This window comes from Danio rerio, chromosome 10, assembly GCF_052040795.2.
Source record: "Danio rerio strain M-AB ecotype USA chromosome 10, GRCz13ab, whole genome shotgun sequence".
Classification (NCBI taxonomy): domain Eukaryota; kingdom Metazoa; phylum Chordata; class Actinopteri; order Cypriniformes; family Danionidae; genus Danio; species Danio rerio.
In genome coordinates, this window is record NC_141030.1 from 8,006,331 (window position 1) to 8,019,055 (window position 12,725).

The 12,725-nt window shown below is 34.9% G+C and overlaps 1 protein-coding gene across 1 annotated transcript; it reads right to left on the bottom strand.

Annotated features, from left to right (window-relative positions):
* Positions 1-725: 725 nt before the first annotated feature.
* snx24 (sorting nexin 24) lies at positions 726-9,521 on the bottom strand. Its single transcript, NM_001033731.1, is given in 7 exon segments — positions 726-1,168; positions 4,948-5,012; positions 5,562-5,591; positions 5,689-5,783; positions 5,864-5,968; positions 8,861-8,944; positions 9,288-9,521. Coding segments are annotated over 7 exon segments (519 nt in total). The 5' UTR covers positions 9,357-9,521; the 3' UTR covers positions 726-1,097.
* Positions 9,522-12,725: the final 3,204 nt, after the last annotated feature.

The following is a 12,725-nucleotide window of genomic DNA, read 5'->3' on the forward strand; positions in this document are numbered from 1 at the left end:
AGATTTGTTTACTGCAAGTTGACATGACAACTGTTTTAAACCATTCCCGAGCGCTGCGTTTCGCGTTTCAAGTGCAGACAAAGAGCTTAGAGATGCATTCTGCGTGAATGTCTCCCAAATCCGCGCATGTGTGTCCAAAATGGTCGCAATTTCGAGCCCTGTATTATATTATATTATATTATATTAAGACCCAAATCAAAATGAATCTGCTGTACACCTTGCTATGCTTCAGTGTTGTGTTTACACACTCATAATACAACTAGACCCAGAAGTGCTGCACTGTGTACAATGTCATTATCCTCTATCAAATGTGCATCAGATATTGGAAGTCAAGTTATTTGTTCAGTGAATGCTCAAAGTATTTAGACTGATTCAAAAAGCTGTAGTTAACAACTGGAGTCAAACAGATTATTTTCATGCTTTTTTTCTGGACTGTCAAAATCAGAATTTAAATGTTAGGACAGGAGATTCATTCAAACATTTTCATACATGTTAAGATGATCAAACGTCTTATTGGGTTGGAATGGCATGAGAATGAATAGACTATATTTTGATTGAAGTAATGTTTAAAGTTACTTTTAACGTTTTATCTTCACAGTTTTAAGAAGCAGCATGATACAAGACATGCACACCGGATTTACACTGGTTCGGTTCATCCATTACTTCCCTTTTGCTGTTTATAAGCAAAGGCTGGTAGTTGATAATGAAAACCTCAACAACGAATAAAGAAAATAACGTTTATGCAATAATTCAATAACATAATGAAAATGTTCAAGGCTCTTCCAACACTTATAGTTTAGCTAATCTGCAGAAATGCAGTCAGAGGAGATCAGATATCCATCTGACCTCAATATATGACACAGGAGAGAAGTGCAAACATATGCGGAGGTACTTCTGCTATATTAAATGAGACCTTGATTTGATAAGTGATTTGAATGCGTACAACTAAATTTGGATTTAACAAAGCAAAATCTCAAGGAGTGTTGATACCAAACTACACTCTTAAGGCTGCATTGAGTGAGTCTGTTAAACTGGTGCTGTGAGAGTTAGTGTTGAATCCCTTTTTTAATCCGTGATGTTGTTTGTAGTGCTGAGATCTACCTCGGCTGGAAATCTGGGTAAAATATTCCACGTATCACACCTTCGATAACCATATTGGAAAATGTATCTGTAAATTTAAAAAAGTAAAACATTCATTAAATGTATTTTAAGAAGAAGGAAAAAAACATAGGCTTTGTTAATAATAGATGTGTTTGCATGATGTATTTTGGTGAAATACTATTATAATAAAAGCCTATGCTACATAGTGGCAACTGAATGGTAATTTGACTGGTTGAAGTTTACAGGTCAGTTCAGTTCAGATGTAATAACCTGTGATTCAGAGAGTGAATGAGTCATCTGAGACTTACAGTGACACGTCTGACTGATTCTAAACAATACTTCCTGTGTTCAAGTCTCTTTCACAAATCATTCACTCATTTCAAACGTGAATTCCATACAAGTGTGATACAGCTTTATATTTTATAATATGTTAACTATTGATCTATATTTTATATTTAAATTGTATTTTAATGCATTTATAAATTAACATTAAGTAACATGACATTGGGCATTACATAAATTAACAATAATTTAAGTTAATCTATTGGAGAAATGTCATTGATGTATACAGTACAATAACTCATAAAACATTGTAAAATATGACTGATATTTTATTGAAGGGGTCATATTATCAAAATACTTTACAGATAATTTATTAGCGTTCTTTAAATGACAGTTTTTTGGGGAGGGATCAAAATCGGCGACGTAGCGCAGTACTGCAAGTGCAATGATGACGCGTCGATTTCTCATTATTATTCATAGCAGAGTTTTCTTATCCTATGAGAAGAGCCGGCTGCTTAATTATTCATGAGAGCACGTGCATTCCGCATTCCTGCCAGTTTCAAGCAAGCTGTGAGACACAGACCAACGGAACGCAGTAGCCGTTCATGAAGGCTCGTATGTGTTTGTTTCCATGATCCACGGGGTTTGTTGCATGTTTTATCCCCTCGATCTTGTCAGGGCCGATCATACAGCAAAGCTGTCTGTGTGCTGCAAGCATTTTTGTCGGGAGAGCAGCACGCGAATTAAAGAATGGCGGACGCTGTCTTTTATCAGGAGTTCGTTCACATTCAGACACATCGCCGTGCTGCTGTGTTTGCCTAAATCCTCTATATTACCAGCAGGGCTAATGGTTAAAATAGACAGGTCAGGAGACCTGCTGCACTGAGTCTGCATTCAGATCTATAATAGACCCGGGGATCGAGGGAGAATCCTCATTTATAGTGTTTACATGAACACACTTATCTTTATAATGATATAAATTGAGGTTATGTGTATATGGAATTACGAAAAACAAATGTAGCAGGGCATTAAATTACTGTTTATTTTTTTGCATTTTAACATTGTAAACTATAAACTCATGCGTCTCCTCACGGTTTGTCTCATTTTGTGAGCTAACTGACAACAACAGTTGTTCGCTCCCCTTTTCCCCTGCTGGCCACGCCCACTCCTGCCCTATGCTCGCGGAGCTCCACGCCCATTAATCATGCATCTTTTGAAAAAATTCTGAAGTAGACTTTAACCGAAAGTGGGGGGTGTCATGGCCCTTTAAATGCACATGAGCTGCAGCTCCCTGCCTCCTTTTCAAAAGTGGGTGGGGCCAATACATTTTTAATATTCTGGCAAAAACAAACAGAATGTTATTGTCAATTAGCCTTAACATGTATTAAAACATTTATCCAAAAATGTTTGATTATTAGTTCAAAATGTGTAACATATTCAAGAAATTTTGAAGTATACTTATTTTTTTATATCATGCATAAGATTGTTTAACATGTTTACAGGAGTTTGCTTATGATTCTTACACTTTCAGCTTCTTTTAGTATGTAATGTTTATGTTTGCGCAATAAAACAAATCTGCAAAGTTATAAAGCAACACACACACACCTCACAGCTTTCATTTTTTGGATGTGCACTTCCTGTTTATGTACTCAGAAAAAATTATATCCTGACAATATCCTGAGATTAAACAGACAGACTTGTGAAACACCTGCAGATATTTTGTTTGCTGTTGCCAGAATATCAGATGTAATGGCCCCACCCACTTCTAAAAAGGGGGCAGGGAGCTGTGGCTCATTCGCATTTAAAGGGCCATGACACCCCCCACTTTCGGTTCAAGTCTACTTCAGAATTTTTTCAAAAGATGCATGATTAATGGGCGTGGAGCTCCGCGAGCATCGGGCAGGAGTGGGCGTGGCCAGCAGGGGAGAACGTGAGCGAACAACTGTTGTTGTCAGTTAGATCACAAAATGAGACAAACCGTGAGGAGACGCATGAGTTTATAGTTTACAAAGTTAAAATGCAAAGAAAGGAACAGTAATTTAATGCCCTGCTACATTTGTTATTTGTAATTTCATATACACATAACTACAATTTATATCATTATAAAGAGAAGTGTGTTCATGTAAACACTATAAATGAGAACTTCTCCCTCAATCCCCGTATCCAGCAGACTCAGTGCAGCAGGTCTCCTGACCTGTCTATTTTAGCCATTAGCCCTGCTGGTAATCTAGAGGATTTAGGCAAACACAGCAGCACAGTGATGTGTCTGAATGTGAACGAACTCCTGATAAAAGACAGCGTCCGCCATTCTCTAATTCTCGTGCTGCTCTCCCGACAAAAATGCTAGCAACACACACACAGCTTTGCTGTATGATCGGCCCTGACAAGATCGCGAGGGAAAACATGCAACAAACCCCGTGGATCATGGAAACAAACACATATGAGCCTTTATGAACGGCTAAATACTGTGTGCCGTGGGTCCATGTCTCACAGCTCGGGCTTGACTCTGGCAGGTCTCATGAATAATTAAGCAGCCGGCTCTTCTCATAGGATAAGGAAACTCCGCTATGAATAATAATGAGAAACCGACGCGTCATCATTGCACTTGCAGTTCTGCGCTACGTCGCCGATTTTGATCCCGCTCCAAAAATCATTTTAAACCCGGAAGCTGAAATTAGCTGACAAAAGCCCAGTTTTCCCCACAATTAAAGCTGACAGGTGCTAACATTGTCTTAACTGATGCTCAACACACACAAATCTGTTAATATAAAAAAAAAAGTTCTCCAGGGTGTCCTGAACCTTTAAGGAACCACATAAAAACTGTCATATAAAAAAAGAACACCATAATAAATTATCTGTGAAGTATTTTGAGCTGAAATGTCACAGACATGCACTCTGAGACAAATGTATTACATGTGTATTATATTACTTGAATAATATGACCCCTTCAGTAAAATATCAGTCACAATTTACAGTAAGATTTCATGAGATATATTTATTTACATGAACTAACTATATACAATAGTTGTATAGCATTTATTAATCACAGTTTAACATTTACTAATGCATTAATAACATGAGTTAACAAACTAACAATGAACAACTGTATTTTCATTACTTTAAGTTTACTAACAAGAACAAATGCTGTACTAAATGTATTGTTTATTATTTTTTATATAAGTAAATGCATTATCTAATACAACCTTATTGTAAAGTATTGCCAAAATATCTTTATTATTCATCTGTCATTCCAAAATATCAGTGAAGCAAACATAAATGCCTAGACTTTTCGATAACACTTTAGTTTAGGTCGCAATTCATGCTATTAATGCTATAGCATGCAATTAATGCTATTATGATCTTATTCTGCATGCCTAATCTTACCCAAAACCCAACTTCTACCATACTAACTATTAATAAAGAGCTAACTAACAGTTTATTAAGCCAGTAATGTTAGTTAATGGTTTGTTAATACAGTGAATTGTGAGCTAAAAGAACGTGTAACTGACTTTTCTTCATATCTTTTGATTTTTTAAGAGAAGAAAGGAAAAACAAAAAGTGTACCATTTGAGGCAGGAAGCAGATATGGATCCCTCTGGTAGAGAAGTGCTGGTTGATGTGTCAGTTTACTGTAGGATTCAGAGAGGAAAGGTCAGAACGAAATAACAGAATGAGTCACAAACTAGTCCAGTTTCTGATGACAGTGTTAAAAACACAGACTGTGAAATTCATCACGTGGGTGGTGCCACTTCCCAGCCAGCACAATAACTTCTCAAAAACATTTTTATAAGAGCACTTTATTGACCTTATTCTCCGCAGACGAGCGGGCGCTGCCATTTGAATCTTTTTGGCTCGAGACTTCCGGTCTCATTCACTTCCATTCATTTTTAGACATTAAAAACTGCTCGTTTCGTTGTTTGATGTTGCAAACTGATATTTCCTTGTTGTATTATTCTACTTGGTCTGTATAGTCATGCAAACATTTGTTTGTAGAGCAAGTAGTTTGACCGTTTTTTGCCGTTTATTATTCCTTGTCATTTCTCCCATAGGCGACTGAAACGGAAGTTCTAAGACAATCGCGAAAACAGGCGCACTTCCGCATTTGAGAATAAGGTCAATACACTCTGTAGTTGTTGTTTTTTTGTTCATTTTTCTGAGCAGATAAAGAGCAAACATACCTTGATTCATCCGATTCTGTTTCAAATGATCTAAACAGGAAGAAAAACAATTACTTCAATCTTTTCCTTTTATAAGTCTGCTTTCTAAGGCCTATACTTCAGACAATTACACTCTATAAAGCCTTACCCACAACTTTCAGTTTTTGGCAGAGATGGGAAATGGCGGATATTGAGGAAATCCAGGAATATCTTTGGAAGAACCTCATTTTCCATGATTATAGTCTAGGCACACAAATCAAATGCTTATTCCAGAACACATTAAAAAGCCTGTGATTTAATTCATTCTGTATATAAATCAATACCTGAAGGTAGAGTTCGAGTCCCTGTCTCCTCTGCTCAAGAACCTTGGGAACCCAGTTCCTCACATGTTTTGAAGGGATTTCTGGAGGTTTTATTATCTTTTTAAGCTATAAAAGTGGAAAAGAAAAAAATATTGTCATAAACTGGCCAGACGGTGTCCCAAGAGTTTACGTAAAAGGCAAGAATGTGCTTTCAAATGGAATTTCTAAACTTTGCCAAAGCTACAAACTGCTTAAATGTTCCCTTTATATGACAATCAAAGCCAAAAATCCTCTTTTCACAGTATAAACAATCATGTGTCTTGATGTTCTGTATCTGCAGCATGCAATAGTCAACATTATTATTTCTGAACACATACTTTCAATAAAAAGTACAAACTAACACAAGTGAGCTGGTGATAGAGAAATTATGCTGAAAACTTGTTTGCAGATTTTCCCCAAGGAACTACTTGAGAAACCCTGTTTTTTTCATCAAATACATGCTGTTGCTCACATTCCAAAATTCCTCTGTGAAATATGCACAGTAATAATATATATTTGCACTTCACTGGAATGACCCAGAGTCTCACTGGGTCAACACATCTGGTTTTGTGAATTACCAATGAACCAACATTTTCTCTCAGTATATAATTTGTCATCATCAACACTAATGTGAATAAAATCAATTATTATATCCATTATTATTACATTAATTTAGATTAAATACATCTTAAAATGGAAACAGAAGAAGTCAAAGAAAAAAAGCATTTTTGTATTGTTTCGTACACTGTTAATAAAACTATGTTGATTGTTCTGCTGTCTTTCAGAAGAAACAGCTTTCCATTTAATTTTGATTGGAACAAAAATAAATACTGGTCTGAATTTAGATTGTAGTTTTAGCCCTGGAGAACTTAATGATTTCATTACATATATTGTATAACATTATTCCTCTATCGGACTTAAATATACATTGAAGGATTTGTTCTTCATTGTTTAGACTTGAGCAGTGAAAATTAAACCACACTGAATTGAACTAAACTGAACTCAAACTTTGAAAACTGGACTGACACGGTTTCAGTTGCAATTAACTTGAACTTCTGTTTAGCTGCTCTGACACAATCTACATTGTAAGAGCCCAACAAAAATAAAGATGAATTGAAATGAACAAAAAAATATTGCAGAGGATCCCCAAATCCAGGTGTGAAAAACTAGATGGATCTTTTCCAAAAGACTCACGGCTGTATTAGATCAAAAGGTGCTTCAACTAAATACTGAGCAAAGGGTCTGAATATTTAGGATCTGATATTTCAGGTTTTCTTTTTTAATAAATCTGCAAAAATGTCAACAATTCTGAACAATTTTTCTGTCAATATGGGGTGATGTGTGTACATTAATGGGGGGAAAACCCCATTAAAAATGATTTGACCAAATAATTGCAATACACCAAAGAGTGAAAAAAAAATAAGGGAATCTAAATATTTTATGTACCAACTCTATATATATTAATGTATTTATACAAGCGGTGGTTTTACAGCCCTAAATAAAGAACTTTCTTTGCGAATTTGGCTGACTTTTTCTACTTTGGCTCAATTGCAGTATGATGTTTTTTGACCCGTTATTTTTCACATGCGTCCAATTTTACTTACTCCAGATGTTTTCTGGGATGATAGTCTAGTTAGTTTTTCTATCATTAAACATACAAAATGCATATCTACTTTAGAGCAAAAACTAATCATGTTAGTACTGTTTATTGTTTGTTCATGTTTGTAAATACATTAACTAAAAGGAACTAATACATCCTTATTGTTACCATACTTTTTTCATAATCTTTGCATTAAAAAGTGACTTTTTATAATATCTACAAAGAAAATCTTGTGAGCATGAATGCAAAAACAAAGTGCTTTTTAAAACTTCATTATACTAATACCTTTTGAAATAATACTGCTCATTTTTTCAGAGACAGATTTATTTGTGTACTGAACTTTTTTTTTTATTGTCTCGTAACCAAAAGGGCGTCAGTTGATGAACAGCTCGGACAACCATTATTCAATTCTTGTAGCCACTTGGCTATTTTAAATATTACATAAAACAATACATAAGCAGTCATTCATAATATCATAAACAGTGATTTATTTTGTGTCATGGTTGTGTTAAGTAGTATATCGGCTGACCACTGCATGTAACGCACTCATGATTAAAAGACCTCAATTACTGATTTATTTATTTTAAAAGCACCTTCAATGTTAATATTTGTATATTTTAATCTTAAACTTTAGATCTTCAGAATGAGCTGAATGACCCAGAAGATTTGACTCACTCATCACTGCTTCCTCAACAATTTAGTATAGCATCTCGCCATCAAACTCACCAATCGTTATTCAAAACATTGTTCTCTCTTTATTTGGAATATTATATTTTATAACTGTTTCGTAACAAACATGCATTATACAAAATATACAGATAACAATAAGTCATTCGAGTTCTTTCAAATTAATAAATGATGAATATTGTAAAAGTCTCCAGGAGGCACCTTTTCAAATATTTCCTTTAAAATATGTCCTGAATAAAAACTCCCCGTGTTATCTTACTACATTATATTAATGAAAACATCCCCGAATTTGTCATTAACAGTGTATAGAAATTATATAGTTTTATTCTTAGTTTATTTTTATTTTTAATTTATTTTATATATTTTTTTCCAATTGATTAGTGGACAAATATTTATGTATAAATTATTTTGAATGACATGTAAAGCACTTTGTGTTAACTGCTTCAAATGGACTCCATTAATAAAAGCTGAAAGCATTATATTGTTGTGTTGTACAAGCATATTAAAGAATAAAGTATATTTTGTGAGTGCAGAAGTCATGGCAAACTTCTGAGATTGCAACAGCAAACGATTAGTTTACACAATGAACATTCACAGTTTATTCTAATTACTCGATTACATTATGGCTTACACCTTATTACATAAAGTACTGAAGTATATATTGTATTATTCGAAGTTTCGCGCATGCTTACCATTTTATGAAGCGCGTGAAATTCACTGTATCGTTTCTCAACAGTATGCTGTCTGCCACACATGAGCACCTCGATCTTAAAAACCTGCGGGGACAAATGCATGATTTATTGTAAACACAACCGCACAGTCTGCCTCACTAAGCTTGCAGATACCAGGATGAATGGACTTTAAATGTTTTAATTCAAAACCCCAAACATCGTGTTTGTGCATCATAGGCGGGGCTGAATGACAGAACCCCGTTTAAACGCGCCCAAACACGCTCTAAGTAGTGAGCTCACTAGGTTTTGAGACACCGCCAATAAAAAGTCTACGCCTCGACGTTAATTATTATCCGCTAAGGTGAAATGCAATGTTTGTTATGGTAAATTTCAATAAACGCGTACGTGTTTACTCCTGCTGGGTGTTGAAAACAGATCTTAAACTCACCGTGTAGCCCTTCTCCACGGTACTGCCCTCCGACCGAAAAGACGGGATTGACACTTCTATGTGATGCATGATACGGCGAGATGTGGCGGTTGTTTCGCAGCAAAGCGATAAAATAACTGTAGGAGATGTTTGCTTGGTCCTTCGGTGTATTTCTTTTGGTTGTCAAGTTGACTGGCCGCCTGACATGAGCAGGAATGAAGATATTCAGGCGCTTCTTCTCCATCGGCAGCAGGAGGTTCAGCTGTGGGTTTGAGGATGTAACGCTGCCATCTAGCGCTCTGACAGAGACAAATTCAGGCCTCAAACACTAATACTACCACCAGCGGTTATTTATCTGTAGCTGGGTATTTTATCTATAAATATGTTAAGACCGGTATTGATAGATTTATATGTAGTTTTTGTTGCCTTTGTTTTAGTATCGTATTGAGTACACCAACTTTATACTTTAAAGGTACACATTGATGGTCTGAATTCCTCTTTGGTCTTCAGAACTACTTTAAAGGAGAAGTTCAACCCAAAATGAATATTTACTCATGGGAAAGAGGTATTTGGTCGGTTGTCCATCTATTAGACAAAGAGGGTGAGGTTCTCAGTCATAGATTTTTTTGTGAGAAATAAGCAATGTAAGCAATACACTAGGCAGGGGTGGCCAATCCTGTTCCTGGAGATCTACCTTCCTGCAAATTTAATTTGCAACCCTTATCAAACACACCTGTCTGTAATTATCAAGTGGATTTCAGGTCCTAAATAATTGGTTCAGGTGGGTTTGATCAGGGTAGGAGCTAAACTGTACAGGAAGGTAGATCTCCAGGAACAGGATTGAGCACCCCTGCACTAGGGTATTGAAATCTTTCCCGAAGGCATTTAATGATGGTTAGTAATGTGGTTACCAATATAATGACACATTTCATCTGCCTTATTTGTTTAAAAAAATGAACAAGATTTTATTCAGGGTGAAATACCTATAAAAAAATAAGATCAATATTAACCCAAAATAAATTTTCAATACAGGCTAGTAGAAATAATGCATATTTTCTTTTTACAAGAGCTATTATCGAATTAAGAACAAAAGCTTAAGAAGTGCATTTTAAAATATTCAATGATATTTACCCATCTTCAGAGTTTCTTAGACATAGTTTTAATTTTGATCATAACAATTGTACATTTTGTGAGGTTGACATTGAAACTACTGCACATTTATTTTTTTTTAATGTTTATAACAGAACATTTTGGTTTGATTCATTCGAGTGGTTAAAGGTTTCTCTCAAGTTGTCCTCCCTATTTTCTAAAAATGAAATTTTATTTGGTGTATTAGGGAAAGATGTGAATATTCAATTTGTATTGAACAATATTCTAATTTTGGAGAAAATTTATATTCATAATTGCAAGTGTTTTAAAACAAAACCACTGTTTTTGGTTTTCCAAAATACATTTTGGTTATACTGTAAAAATTTAAAGTTGCTGAAATTAAAATGTGGAAAAATAGGCCTACTTTTAAGTTTGTAGACCCGGTGTAAATTTCTTTCTTTCTTTCTTTCTTTCTTTCTTTCTTTCTTTCTTTCTTTCTTTCTTTCTTTCTTTCTTTCTTTCTTTCTTTCTTTTAGTTGTGTTTGTGTGTCTATGGTTTAAGTTTGTTTATTTGTATTATCTTATTGATTTGATTATTTGTGCTCTGTTAAAATGTAGATCTAGATAAATGTAGATGAAAGTTGTTAATCGAATTTTTCCTTATTGTAATTGTGTTATAATGCAATAAAAAAAACTCCAGGATCAAAACAAACGCAAGCGCAGGTTGCCAGATTGAGGACAGTAGCGAGTGATTTAAACCGTGTTTGAATTGATATATTAGAAACAGTTTCTATTTCTCACAGGTGACCAACAGAAAACTAAGACAATGATCACCTCAGGTAAACCTCAAGTGCTTTATTCAGTGTTAAATGCTAACAATGTGAGTTTGAATGCCAATTTACATGACATTTATTGCCATATACTGAAAGCATCAGCAGAAAGTTTAGCTCAGATCTTAAAAAATAAAATAAACCCTTTGAAATTTAACTTTAGAACTAAACGCATATCAGTGATTCAGCATGTACATTTTATAATGTTAAAGAGGGTTAATATATGTTAAATAGATTATAAACCATGCCATTTGGTGAGTGAGTGCATAGTCTATGCTTTTGAATGGCTGTGTTTAAATTTCTGTCATGTTTCTGTTTTGTATCTGGTACAAAACAGCCAAATTGCTTATCACTGCAAATATCGTCACAAATAATGTTGTTAGGACACGCAGATACAATGTAACATGCTTACCTAATGTTTACGCTCGTAATATTTATATTATTTGCTAATTTAAAAACCACCTCATGTGGATCTCTGAAACGGTCTCATTTTGGAGTATGTTACTGTCCACAAGAGGTCGCATTACTGTCGCAGACCTGTCGCATACGCTTGCTTTTAGAGCCTTTCTGAATGAATGAAATAAGCAGTTTTCCAGCTAGTATCGTAGGGTTCTGAAATATAATTGGCTAAATTGGCATTGGGCAAGTTAAAATTACCAAAACAAATACAGCGCTCTGGCATGGAAAAATTTTTTTTTTCAAAGCAGGATATTTGACGTTAGCATTGTTTTTTTAGGTAAACAATTATGTTCACTTGTTACGTTTCTTAAATATCTGCAAACATATTATGGTATTTGTATGCTTTAGAAGAGTCAAAAAACTTACTTACAGCACCTTTTATTAAAATTGAATCTTTTGTTTCAGCTCTGGAATTGCAGTCCTTGTCCAACGATGTCAGGTTGACGACTTAAAGGGATAGTTCAGCCAAAAATGAAAATTTACTCTTACTTACTCTCCGTCAAATGGTTCCAAACATTTATCAGTTTCTTTCTTCTGTTGAACATTAAAGAAGATTGCAATACAGTTCAAACTGTTGTACAACAACCAAACAACAAACAACAAACAATTCAAATATTTCAAAACATTCAAATATTTCAATAACAAGCAAAACATTCTGTTCCCAAGTCTGTCAGCCATGCCATCCATATGACAGAGATATTTGATAGCTGAAAACCTGTAACCATTAACGTTAGCCCCTTTCACACAGTGATACTGGTAAATATCCAGAAAATTTCTGGAACGACTTTACCGGTATATTCAAAAAAGTGCTGTTCACACAGGCGAGGACGTTACGGAATTTTTCCGGAAAAGAGCATTCACACATCCATTCCAAAATACCGGTAAATTCTGACATCATTAACCAGAAATGACCTCTAAACGTCTGCGCTTGTGTTTGTAAACATTTGACTACATCACAAACTCTGTGGATGGATCAGTATTGTGAACAACTTCGATGAAAACATATTGAGAAACACTTTCGCATGTCGAGATGTTCATGATATGTGTGTGTGCCCATGGGCTGTTTCATGTGCACACGCAA